A 13,910-nucleotide genomic window follows, 5' to 3' on the forward strand; every position below is an offset into this window, starting at 1 on the left:
GAGCCACAGAGGGTTTAGCACTGACTGACTGAACTGTCACTCCAGGAGTCACTCTGTTATCCATCATATCTCTATCTTTATTTCCAGGACAAGTAGATGAGAGAAGTGCGCACTCTATATTGACAGATGAGAATATCTGGAGCCTTGTGAGACAAGCTGATTGATTTGTTTGTGGGTGGATATCAGTTTGTTGGCCAAACGGTCCGCTGCAGAAACGAGGAGGTAAGTTGACAAGAGCACATTTATCATGTGATCCAATATGTCACTGTTGTTATTAATAATGATATTTTAGGGTAAATGATTCACAGGGTGGGTGATTAGTGGGAAGCAAACGCAGATTGTATTAGAATACAAGTTATTTCCTAGGGCTATTAGGGATCTTCAATGATATTATTTGACGCAAACGTTTGTGCTGTTACAGATATTTACGCACAGTTGGATATTCTGTCATTAACTTGCTGGAACACCGCTCCCGACACGTGTGGTTATTAAATGACTGCTCTTATATACCACCAGGGTGTGTCTGCTGGCTCGGATCACTCCAAGCTTCACTAAATGCGCGGCAAAAAAATGTATGGATCAATGCGTAAAAACGAGCGCAACCGGTTCGGTTCTCTCATTAGGTGTCGTGAGGGATGTCAGTGCTTTTATTGCAAATGGTTACTTGCTCCCACTTGCATGGATGGATGGATGGGTGGATGGATGGATGGATGCCGGATCGCTCCCCAGCCCCCTTCATCAGAGGACCCACAGGTGGAGGGACGCACACAAAGTGGATGAATGCGCAGACGTCATCCATCATATGTTAAAGCGTATTGCTCCAATAGTGTGTGGTGAGGCTGAAGCCTGGCAGTGCGCGGCGGCACCTGGGCAGTGCCGTGGCATCACAATAAAGAGGTGCGTTATTTAGGTCGTGCGCAAAACAAACAACTGATTTTACCAGCGCCATCCCCTCCGGCTGAGCTCTTTTTATTTAATGCATGTGTTGGGATTTATCGTAAATAAGACAACGAATTCCCTCTGACTCCATCTGAGGTTAAAGCTCGGTGCCACACCCCTTCTCTCCCCCGTGTTTATCCGTGTCCCTGTGTTCTCGTGCGAGCCCGTCATCTTCACCTATTTCATTTTTCAAAAAGAGACAGTTACCATAGAGATAACTAGACACTATGGAGCGACGCACATTGTTGCCATGGTGACTTAACATCATTATGATGGCAGATATAGGTAGCCAACTTGTTTTTTTCCACAAAGGTTGCGGAGACCTGTGGCGTGACCTATTTGTCTGCCCTATATGTTTTACTTATGCTGAATAAGAGGAAATGCGTTTTATAATTGATGTCAGGACTTTAGTGTTTAATTTGATTCGATATTTATATTAGTAGAAGCATTTGGGTCAAGAATTGACGTCACGATCGCTCTTATAGCTCACCTCACCTTTACAACCCTGCATTTAAAGTTGGGACACACACATTATTAGGTAATTAAACACAAATATCCAACCAAACAGACACACCGTCCTGCAGGAATGCAGACAGGTGGAGCAGTATCTCAGGGTTTACAAGCGATAAGACTATGAAACATGCACAAGCTGCCAGAGAAAATTATGTCTAATATGTATGTGTACATATAAAGGGTCCTGAACACACGATTGACAGTTAAAGAGGTTGGTGGGTGCACGCTTATACTGTAGAATCGCTTACATAATAGATTTTGTGTGCATACTCAGTAATTTTGATACAGTGTTCTTTAATGACCTTGTCAGATTTTCCCATTGTTCATTAGTAAACTGTGATTTTCTGTTTGCGTTATAACAGTTTGTGTCACACTGATCTTCTGATTTTCTGAGTCACATACATATGATATATGATGTCAGAGGTGAGACTGTTGAGCATTCTGCTTATCGGCTCATTGCTTTGACTCTGTTGTTTCTTGGCCTACCTGTTTCTCATCACATTTGCCTCATCACATCCTCTGACCTTTCTCTCTAACACATTTTACACTGTAAATGCCACCATCACACAGCACACTGCCCTTCCCCTGTCTTCTCCCCTCCGACGGTGTCTCCTCCGTGCCCCCCTCGACTGTATATTCTCCTGCCAGACAATGTCTCCCCTTGTCTGCCTGTCCCCCATTCTCACTTGTCTGCCTTTTTGCCCTTTCCTTGTCTTCAAGTCACAGAAAATTGCCTCCTTCCCTCCTATTCCCTTGTCCTCCCCAAAGAGATCACCCTGTCTTCCCTCCTCCTGTCCTCTCTCAGATAAATGGGGGTCTGTGTGGCTCTGGAACTTGATATTGCCAAACAATAGTACAGTGTGAGTTGAAGTAAGGTGGAGGGGGAATCTGCTCATGTGCCTAGGAATTGAAAGACTGGTGTTGACTTACTTCTTGTTACGTTACAGAGGGCAGGGGCATGCTGCCAAAGACCCTGAAGGATTATCACGGGACAAGCATGTGACACTGACCCACTAACGGATAAAAATACTCCCCCGCCAAAAGAAATCCATATTGCAATGCGAGCAAAAGTGATTCTTTGCTGTGATCTAATTATTAAATATTCGTTGGAAGACTGAGCCCTGGTTTATTGTTACTGGTGTTTTAGTAACATGCTTGGTTTCAACAGGGGCATTTTCTAAAAAAGTAAGGAAGTAGAATTTCATTATCTCTGCCCAGGCCCAATATAAATTCAATCAAGCTGCATCAAATTGCACACACTCAGAAAAATATGTCCCCTAAACATGTTTAATATCTCTTTCAGCAAATATTCCCTAGGTAAATGGTGAAAATGCCTTATCTCACAATGTTAAAAATTCTAACACAACAATGTAATCCTCCACCTTCCACCAGGTTTCATGAAAATGTATTTGTTGGTTTTTAATCGTGCTCTTGAACAAACCATCCAACAAATAGACGGACAGGGGTTAAAAAAAACGTAACCTCCTTGGCAGAGGCAACAAAACAGAAAACAATAATGAGAATAAGTATAGACCATCATGCGCAAACTGATGAAATGGATGAAGTGGCTTGTGCTGAGTGTTCGTATAAAAAGTTTGCCTGGTGCTGTTGGAAGAGGAAGGGGAGGAGTAGGTTTGTTATGGTGGCACAGTGAAGAGTCCTCCAACATCCTAACAGCCTGAGGTCGGAGGCTCCGGTATCTTCTGCATGATACCAGGACACTGACGGTTGGGTCGCTCGTAATGCTGGTTGCTTTGTGAACCGAGGGCGGGTGTAGTAAATGTCCAGGAGGGAGGGCAGTGAAGCTCAAGTTTTGTTAGGGCCACGATCACCATACGCTGCATGCACAATCTTGAAATCGGAGCCACTGCAGCTCCCAAACCACTCAATCTGTAATTGATCATCTCCCGTTGCTCATCTCTCCTTTGGACAGGAACCAGACCCTGTGGACTCAGTCGAAAAACCCTCTAAAACGAAAGTTACAATAATTACAGTCAGCAAATACAAACATTCTGCTTTCCTTGCCCTTAAAAATAGGGATAGGTGTTGTATAAATGACATTCAGTGTTTTGAGTCTGGCCTGACTATCTCATGCTCCCTCCAGAATCAGTGGAGGTCGTCCAACAAGCCACTTAACCCCAAACACTTACTCTCATATCTATGCTATTAACAAGTCTTACACCAGAGAAGAGACACAAAAGGTCAAACTCTCTACATCCATCCAACGCTCTGCCCTTCCATTAGTCTCCCACTGCCACCTGCATCATTCCATATTACTCCTGCCACATATGCTGCCAGAGGACATCTAGGAATATGTTGCAAATGGCAAAATAGGTGCCGCATGGTCAACAACATTTCGACTGAAGTTTTCTGTTATTAGTTTTAAAAATATCAGTTCTGACTGAACGTTGTTTGTTTCTTGTGGAGAACAGTAATTCTAAGTCTTAGCAGCTGTCCACATCTGGGGAGTTCTGTATACATATAAAGATGGATGACATGACAGCTCCCCAAATGTGAAGCGAAAGCCACCTGATCACCCTCTGGTGGCTAGCTGCAGTATTGTTCATAAATCCTGCCTCCTCCATGTTGGCGGATGGGGCATGAACCCAGCAATAGAATAGGTATAGGCTAAGTACAGGTCAAAAATATTTTTTCTGGAAGATGGTTTCTGCAATTTTAGGTAGTTATTATGACAGTTATGTATGTCCAATTGATATATTTATTTCCAGGAAGTTTGGTTTTAATTAGTAATTTGATGCTAAAGCAACATGAAACGTCATGGTTAACAGCTGAGACAGACTCGTGATTGGTCAAGCTTGCGTATCGGCAGGACCTCGATTCTGTAGCTCCTTCTTTGTTTGCTACTATGTTAAATTGCATTTCTCGCAATCAAGCCATATTTATTTATTTTCCACACATCCTCTCTGACACGTAGAGGTTTTCACTCCACTCAAAATGTGATGATTGAAAGATGAGGAGGATGGTTTAGAGAAGAAAGAAAACGTTTAAGGGAGACTGTGTCAGACATGGTGTCAGACATGGTTGCTGAGATGAAGCTTGGAGACTACTGATTGTGTAAACCACAATATGTATATTTACAGTTCTATTTCACAATCAAGGCTTTACTATTTAAAAAACTGCAGAGGAATTATCTCGCAAAACATCCAGTGTCAAATCTACAATGGCAGAGAATCAGTCAATCATTGACACCTGAAACTCTGAGGCAGTAAAATTTTGTGTGAAATGTGAACAAAGGTCATCTCTGTTTATTAAATGAAGCATCGTGTCTGATAGACTGCAGAGAGATGACCTACTTATCGACTGGTTGCTCCAACTAAAGACTAATTACAGTGTGTTTGAAAAACAGGAAGTGGCCAGTGAAGTTGTAAAGAAATTAAGATTTTAAAGAGAACTCCTACATTAGTAATTTTCCTGCTTCCTGTATTTCACTTGCTGGTTCATTGTTTCTTCATTTGTCTGAACTGGATATACAGTAAGTGAAGTACAGTTTGGCAACAGCTGTCAATCATCACCTCTGATGTGGAAAAAAAAGATGTGTCTTTCGAGATGTGCAGATGTGAGTGACAGACATGCCTCCATAGACTGTAATGTCACATATCATTATTCATTGCTGGGCCTGGTTTTTCAATTGACTGGAAAATGTATTTATAAATGTAAAATGAATTTTAGTCATATGGAAAGAAATGCACTTGGTTGAGTACATACTTCCGCCAACGCCCCAATAGCCCTTGTGTGAAACCACGTTTAAGTTCCCCAGATCCAGATTTCTATTTAGGTCTTCACCAAATTGCACACATACATACACATACATATAATATCAGTCCCCTAAACATGTCTGATTAAAAACAAAAAAAACAAACAAGATCTATGATTTATTCTCTGACAAATCAAAATAAATATTTAAAAATGCCTTGCAATATTAATACTAAGAAAAGTCTTCATAGTCATCTGTTTTGTAGGTTTTTGTGTAATCCTGCTAGCTAACTTACAAACAAATGCAAGTTCAATTCCAGTTAAATATTCTTGCATGAAACAGCTCATTAAACAAGATCATTTCCGCTCTCCAAAGTCACACAGGGTTGATTTTCTTTTTAAGGGTACATTAATCTAATGGATGCCATGGACCGTCTGTTCTGCAGTTGTCATCTTGTGTCAGAAGTGTCTTGGTTGCAATGTGTTGCTCGGGTCTGTCTGAAGGCTCGGCTCACAAATCAAATATATGAGGATCAACGAACATACAAAAAGCAACTGTGCAGAAATGCTATAGTCGGTACCTCTGCTAATGGCTATAATGGAGTCAGTTCATATATCCTGAAGACTATAGCTAAAAGGATAAATGGACCCAGTCAGTCAGAGAGCATGTCTGTTGGATAGATGGAAATAAATGAAAGCACATAGGCAGACAGACGCTAGGTGGCGCTCTTAAACAACACAGGTAAAGCCTGAATGTACTTTTGAAGGCCTGAGACACACTGTACCCACCTGTATTGATCACAAACACTCCTCTCAACATACCCTGTTAGTTTGTTTGCCTCCTGAAGACTGATCGTACATTAACAGGTGCTTCAGATGATTTGATGTGGAATTAGATCACTTCAAAATATTGATTAATGACTTGTTGTTGCCAGGTCAACATTGTAAGTGTCAATTATTTTATTGACATATCAGACAGAGAGAGAGAGAGAAAGAAAGCAAACCTTTCACAGCTGTGGGAGTTTTCTAAATGTGAAGATGTGGACGTTTCAAGTTGAGTCGAGTCAAAGTTCATTTATATTCCATATTTTAAAACAATCACAGTTGACAAAGTGCTGAACAGGCTTAGGATAAAAAAAAAGACAAATAAAACTGGAAGTATGAACTTCACATGTGAGACTTCGAATATTGCAGATGAAATCAAGGTTTCAAGCTCAACTCAGTGAGAAGAAGTAAATCACCGAATAAATGGAAAACATAGAAAAGTTTAAATCAAGTGAATTTACAACGCTTCTTAATTTTCACTCAATGCAAAGTAAACCTGAGGGCAATGTCATTAGATTTGCAGCAGGACATGAGTGTGTGCACTAAATGTTCTTGCAATCCATCCCATGTGGATTCCACTTAAAACCTTAAATGTCCTCCTCATGGTGGCGCTAGAGGATGAGCCCCTCCATAAACCGTACCATAAATTTGGGTCAAGGTTGTGTGGTGTCCACAGGGAGGCAGGATTAATCTCTGCCAGGGAAAGAGAACATGTATGCAGACTCTAAACATGGATCATTATGTGAGATATGAGCCATATCTGCAGGCGCTCTCCGGGGGTCTGGTCAGAGCCATGTGCTGTGCGATGTGATTTCCTTGTTCAGACGTCCATTACTGGCTCAGTCTGTGTGGTGAATATGAACTGAAATGTTGTGTGTCCATTCATTGTTATTGTCCCTAACCGTGGGATTGTATATGTGGTGGAGTTCTGCACACTCACTGTTTTTTTTCTTCAGTTTTTCCTTCATTCTCTCTCATCCTTCCACTTTATTTCTCTATATCAACAGTTGCCATGGAAACTATTTTGCTCTTCCTCTCATCACTTCTGGTCTGTGTGGCTGGTAAGTGCCTCCCTCTTCTCAAGCTGCACACACACACACATATGTTTGTACCTTAGTGAGGACACTCATTTGCATAAAGCATACATTTAAATCCTTTGATTTTGTATAACCATGGTTATATAACCCCTCCTTGAGCATTTGACCCTTCTCTCTTGGCCTGTTCCCCCACTCAACCCCTTCCTGCCCATACAAACTACCAAAGGAACCCCCCACCCCCCACCCATCTCCCTAACTCCCTCCACAGTCACTATTTAACTCTCAAATATCCGCTCTCTCGTATTTGACCTTGATATTCTTATACTATTACACATTTATTGCACATTCATTCATTAATTTATCCTTCGCCATTCTTATGATTTTTAGCCAGATTTTTTACACAGGACAGTCATTATGAAATATCCTCCAAAGACCAGTGCAACACTGACAAAACCACCACACTAACACCAATCATATCAACTAACCCTGACCCAAACCTAATTCTAATCCTAACCCTGACACAGGTTTTCACAAAGATAAAGGTACAAGTACACACACACACACACACAGTATGTCCAAAGAGAGGCAGTGTAGGGGCAGGCAGTGATGTGATATGAAAAGCCACTCTGTGTATGGGCTAGTGGGAAAAACATCAATTACTACTTCAGGGCTCCATGCGTGGATTTCACAGACCGGCTGTGTCACTGCCTGGATGTGTGAGGTCTGTTCACACTGTATGATTGAATGCAAGACGCACAAACAGGCTCACACTGTCACACACTGCACATACACTGGACCACGCTGCAAATGTTGTTATGACACCTGGGTCTCATGTTAGGAAAAACATCCACTGATAAATAGAATTATAGACAAAGAGACAGAGGGCTGAGATGAGATGATGTTTGAGTCACTTTCCTCCTGTCTGATTTCCTGTGTTTCTCCTTTTTCCTTTCACCTCCTGACTCTGACCCCCTCCCCTCGTCGCTGCCTCTCAGCTGTAGCAGACCCCGCTGCACAGGGTGAGTAGCCTCGATGTAATCTTTAACACCTCAGTCAGAGCAGTCGCATGCAAGGGTGTGTTGGTGTCCAGATCCAATCAAAGCCTTATGGATTTCCCCACTACAGCGAACAGGGGCAGATGTATGGATTAAGAGGAAGAATTATCGCACCAACTGTGGGGTTGATTGGAGAGAGACTGTTATTGAGTGCTCAAGAGATGAGAGTGGTTGTTTTGTACAACGGAGACGAATGTGTGTGCACGGAGCATGTATTATACTGCTCTTGATTTTAAATTTGCACTTGTTGCACAATGGGCACCATCTTCAATCGATGGAGTATATTTTACTGACTTAAATTCAGGTGAAGTCTTATATTCAGATGTAGTAATCTCTTGATACAAGGACCTCTGTCTCTGCTTTCATCAACCACACCTTAGTGATGACAGGATATCTATTTTTAACAACATGTCTGTAAGTAGATGAATAAAGTTGATATTTGAATAACAAAAATAACTGATCACTTAGTTTGGCTTTAGTGAAATGAAGCATGGGGTTCAGACTTGGAGAAGAATGGCAATAAACAACTTCTCCAGGACTTTAAAATCACGATTAATTGTCTTTCATTTCAAACTTCAGAATAATAGTTTTTTTGCCAAGTGATCTTTGGCCAAGATGAAGCAAGACTTATTGAAGTACGAAAAAATATTAAAGAATTGTGTGGTTTCAGCTTAAGATCAAAATACCAGAGTAGCAGAGTAAAATAAGATTAAAAAAGAGGTTGAGTAATCAGTTCTGTTTTAAGACAGTCTTGAAGGAGAAAGGCCAAAAAGAAAAAAGAAATAGAGTAAAAGAAGAACTTCCAAAAGGAAGAGAGTTAGCAGTTCTTAAGAACACAGGGAGTCAGCCTTTTTTCTATCAGCCAACTTATTCTATTTGCCAACTTATGGAAAATTTGGCACCTCCAAGTGGTAATACTGAAGAAAGATAGCAATGAGTGGTGCTTTGAACAGCACACCTTGGCTCTATATGTTTGTTATATTTTACAGATGTGAAGGAGAAAGAAGAAAATCCATTTGTTTATGGTAAGTTAAGGGAAAGCATTGATTCTGAAAAACACCACTGTCAAGACATAGCCACTTCTTTTACATAAATCTCAGTATTTTCCATTGATGGTGTATTGTTAATTTTTTCTTATGCTCCTGTTCTTCTGCAGACTATGAGAGTCTCAGGATTGGGGGATTGGCATTAGCAGTGGTGCTGTTCACACTGGGCATTCTGCTCATCCTTAGTAAGTTCACCTGTGTGTGTGTGTGTGTGTGTGTGTGTGTGTGTGTGTGTTTGTGTGTGTGTGTGTTCATATTAAGTGTGCATGCACTCAGTCTCATCCAGTTTTACAATCAAATACAGAATTATTAATCATAAAGAATTTAATCGTTATTGAATTTCCACAGACCACTGCTACACCTTATTATTTTCATTCGGTTATTTTTACTTCATTATTTTTTTTATAATGATCAGGCCTCACTGAGCCGCTCTCAGATGACAGACATCATATCTCATTAATTAGACCCCTGGTCGGCACAGCTAATGATTTCTTATTTCTCCAGGTCGGCGGTGCCGCTGCAGCATCAACCAGAAACCCAGGTATGTCAGTCAACCAAGATTTGGATTTGTAAGTCATCCTATGATTTAGTTACCATGACAACATGTTGATATCCTCTTCAGGGCCCCTGTAAACGAGGAGGTGCAGGAGGAGAACATGATTGTCTCCAAGGGTAAGATGTACAGTTTAACCTCCGACTCACCTCATGACACACATCCATAATTGAGTTTCACACAGGGGGGGACCGAAAAGGGGAGCATACAAGTTATATACAGTATAATTTGGGCATTTTAGAAGAAAAAAAATCAACCGGCAAAGATGCATGCATCATATTGAAATCTCTCCTCATATCCACATCTGACATTTCACAGTTGGCATCTTTGTAAAATAAAGAAACTATATAGTACATGATCATTTTCTTACCATTTGTGTGCTGTTCGATTTGGTTTGTGTGGTCCATGACAACTGTTTTTAAAGGGAAGGCACTCATTATACAAATCAAGTTTAATATAAAGAAATTAGCTTTTCAGGTAGCAGTCTCATTACAGGTGTATATCATAGACTGTATAGAAAGTTAGACGACGTGTCAGTTCCACAAGAGTGGAGCCAAAGCTTCTCAATGCAGTTGAGCTAAGAAGTCCTGTCTCCTCCATGTTAGTGGAAGTGGCATGGCCCAAACTAAAAAGTCAATATACAGGTCTAATTTTGATCAAAGATGGTTTCTGTCCTTTGAGGCAGTTCTTAAAAAAACTAAGTTTGGTTTTGATGAATTATTTGATGCTATAAAAACGTGATGAATGTGTGAGACTGAAATGTCCCTAAATGAGAGAATCAGTCTAACATAGAATTCATCAAGTTGGTAATAATGCTTATTCATGCAGCACTTTCAAATCAGTTTAATGATGCACTGACAAGCTTGAGCACCCCCCTAAAGACACAGTCTTCTAAACAGCTCCAGCTTGTAATGATAATGGCATAAATCTGGTGTTTATTACCAATCTCAGATTGAAGAGTCAACTCCTTTTTTTTAATGTGATCTGAAAGGTATTGAAGAAAGTGTTTTATTTTTAAAAATGAGAAAAGTAAAAAAAAAAAGGATGAAGTTGTCTGCAACAGTCTCAGGTTGAAATGATTTGTGTTAAACAGTTGCTGAATGCATTGAAAATTATATGCATGGACTAACAAGTGATTGCACATAAGACGATTAGTAAGTTTGAAGTTCGACCAAATCCCTCGTTCTTGTCACCTTTCAGCTGCAGCAGACGTCAAAGAGACTCCGGAGGAGAACTGAGGCAACAGCCTGTGGGACCAGACTGCCTTCTGAAACGATGACCACTTTTATTTGATATTAAGCCACTGTAACAATGGTGATAATTCTAACTGGTGATAAGATATAGGGTATAAAGAGAGGGAGGTGTAATATGTACATTAATCTTGTGCCCTGAAACAAACCTTTAGCCTGTTGTGCTCCGTTGTGACTGTGCCAGTCCCTCAGTTCTCTCGTCCGTCCCTGCGCCTTCATGTGACATGTCTTAGCCAGTAGCACCTTACACTCAAGATTGTCTTTTAAACCCTAGAAGTGTTTTAAATGTTGTGTGGTCCGCTGTTGTTTGTTTTGTAATTCCACCGCCTTTAGGTTTTAGGATTTGGCTGGTTATTAACTTCTTGTCAGTTTGTCAGGGATAATGTTTGTCAGTTTAGATAATGACTATATCAATATAACCAGTACACATATATAAATATACAGTATATATAAGTTCAGATAATTTATGTATACCATACGCAGTTAAATATCATCAGAGTCTATGTTTGTACACTTGATTGTGCATCTTTTGTTTATGTTTGTTTTTGTGTACATCACGGGTGCATGTGATTCTCAACATGTAAATGTGATGAGCCTTATATAAGACAATCTCAACTGCCACCGCTCTCGGACTGGAGCACAGGGATGGTTTGCAGGTTTCTGCACGAGCTCTTCCACTGCAGTGTTTTCATTGTCTATAGTCGAGGAAGCTCTTGCATCAGCTGTCTCACTGCCTTCTCTTCCATACTTCAACTCTGCCGCCGGCGCCGCCAGGATTACCCAGTCTCTAGCAGACTATGATTAGTTTCCTCACACACACTCACTACTGCTGCAAATCTGTGAAGCCAGGGTCTGTTTATTTTAACTGTTAGTGAGTCTCTCTAATGTCATGATGCTTTGAATGATCATGTTTGCAGTACAGAGATTGAGAGGGGTGAAACTCAAAAAAATACACATGATATATGTGACTACATCAATTGTAGCCTAATGTAAGACAAATCATAGCGAGAGAACAAATAACCAGTCCTGTCAGGTCAGGCTTTCACCAGTCATAGGTCTGAGAATACCTGTTTTCAAGACGACTGCTGTACAAGTGCATTCTATGATCATTCAACACCTGACCACTTGCTGTGTAGCAAACTGTTGTGCTTTTTAGCCTTAATAAATATAAGTATGTCTGAATACACAAAAGAAAATGTTTTTTTTCTGTGTTTCTCTATGTGAAAGCCAGATGTTCGCGTATGAACATTTTAGCCGTCAGAAAAATATCAGATTTCACAGGCAACAGCACTTGAAATCAGTGGAGTAACGTCCCCTCAATGTCAGTCAAGGTTATTAGTTAGTCTTGGGGCGATGAAACTACATCAGGAAGTGGGTTTTTCTCACCAGTAGAGTCAATGACATGTTGCTGTGATTTCAAAGGTTCATATCTTCTCTTTATTGGGTTCAGAGTACAACATTTATGAGAAAGTCAATATGTAACTGAGCGGCTGGATTGAAATATAGCACATGGGCGTGTTAAACTGGGTTGTGTGTGTGTGTGTGTGGGGGGGAGTTTCATCTGCACCTGCCCCAGACAGAGACACGGTCACACACACAGGCACCTGGACAGATCCTTCAGCAGCTCAGGTGAGTGTCCACATGCTTTTATAAAACACTTTCAAATGTAAAGGTCATAAAAATCAAGATGTTGTAGGATTCAATATTCAATAAGTTCAAATTTGTGTAACTGTTACTGTGAGATCATATAGGGCAACATTTCTGGACTAAGGTGGACTATGTGGCTTGGATGGCTTGTTTGTTAGGTATTTTTTAGAATGTGTATTTTTAAACAGTGATTATTGACCAATTAGTCCAAACTTTATTATATTAAGAGGCAAAATATAAGAGCACACATGCCCTAATTAATAAACACTGCAAAAGTAGGTTTAGAGGACAGTTGTGTTCTTGTTTGCATCGCTGAGTTTCAGTGGTGATTATATGTTAAAATCCTTAGCATTAGCTATGTATTATTAGGCAGGTGTCACCACAACTATTCTTCCTTGCTCCATCTATAACCTCTATCAGGCTGTGCAAGGTTCAAGGTTAATGAATATTGGAGCTGTAATATATTAATGAGTAACTGTCTGGTATGCCCTCATGGCTCAGCGGTGCAGTGAACAGGCCCAGACACATGATGAATGAAAGCAATGAAAAGAGTCCACAATTCACAGTGGCACGCTTTAACAAAGTGGAGACCGAGAGGGGACATTTTTAGTCTGTTAATCTGTGTAAGTTAATGATTATGGGTCAAATGATGTAGATCAAATGAGAGACACGTGTGTGTGTGTGTGTGTGTGTGTGTGTTTGTGTGTAGACAGGAGGGGTGGGGGAGAGGGGATCAATCACGTTATTAGCCTCTTAAAGTTCTCGGTGAGGATCAAAGTAATCACTTTACCATTAACTCTGCAGCATGAAAAAAAGAAACATAGGCAATTTGTCCGGTCGTATAGAGTTTCTGACTCTTTCAGCCACCTCTCATTTAAATCGCATAAGCCGATTCAAACAAGCCTCGACACAAAATCTCCAATTCATTAAAATGGAAAGACTGCCAACGAAACCGAATCCTTAAACAATGTGTCTGAGATTCGAGGCGTGATGGTGCATACTTTTCTTGTCATGAAGTAAAAACTAGATGTGTCAAATTATTTAAAACAGCAGAAGTAGATGGATCACCTGCTGGCGGCTGATGCTGTCATCGGCCTTTTGTTAACTCTTTCCATTGTGTCTCTCCAGTTTCGTCCCCTGAACACATACAAACAGACGAGGCAACATGTCGTCTCCTAAAGGTGAGTTACACTTTAACGTGACAACCATTTGTGTGTCCGATATTATTTACAAGGTCAGAACCACAGACCTGTGGTGTTAATCATGCACCAGGGTAACATGAGGTTGACTTATTAACTGCTTATTAAGAGTAACACATTAACACCGGTCAA

The 13,910-nt window shown here is 40.6% G+C and overlaps 1 protein-coding gene across 1 annotated transcript; it reads left to right on the top strand.

Moving 5' to 3' along the window:
- Positions 1-7: 7 nt before the first annotated feature.
- Positions 8-12,128, top strand: fxyd6 (FXYD domain containing ion transport regulator 6). The gene is made up of 8 exons (XM_020088194.2): positions 8-222; positions 6,999-7,052; positions 8,024-8,047; positions 9,073-9,108; positions 9,240-9,314; positions 9,634-9,670; positions 9,752-9,801; positions 10,883-12,128. The coding sequence occupies exons 2-8, from the start codon at positions 7,004-7,006 to the stop codon at positions 10,918-10,920; spliced, it is 309 nt and encodes a 102-aa protein (XP_019943753.1). The 5' UTR covers positions 8-222; positions 6,999-7,003; the 3' UTR covers positions 10,921-12,128.
- Positions 12,129-13,910: the final 1,782 nt, after the last annotated feature.

The sequence above is a fragment of the Paralichthys olivaceus genome, chromosome 11, assembly GCF_024713975.1.
Source record: "Paralichthys olivaceus isolate ysfri-2021 chromosome 11, ASM2471397v2, whole genome shotgun sequence".
In the NCBI taxonomy this organism is placed as follows: domain Eukaryota; kingdom Metazoa; phylum Chordata; class Actinopteri; order Pleuronectiformes; family Paralichthyidae; genus Paralichthys; species Paralichthys olivaceus.

Bases quoted from the DNA above. Each gene is read 5' to 3' on its own strand.
- fxyd6 (XM_020088194.2), top strand. From the start codon at position 7,004: ATGGAAACTATTTTGCTCTTCCTCTCATCACTTCTGGTCTGTGTGGCT. The intron at 7,053-8,023 runs GTAAGTGCCTCC...GCTGCCTCTCAG, and splicing joins ACTTCTGGTCTGTGTGGCTG to CTGTAGCAGACCCCGCTGCA. The intron at 9,109-9,239 runs GTAAGTTAAGGG...GTTCTTCTGCAG, and splicing joins AGAAAATCCATTTGTTTATG to ACTATGAGAGTCTCAGGATT.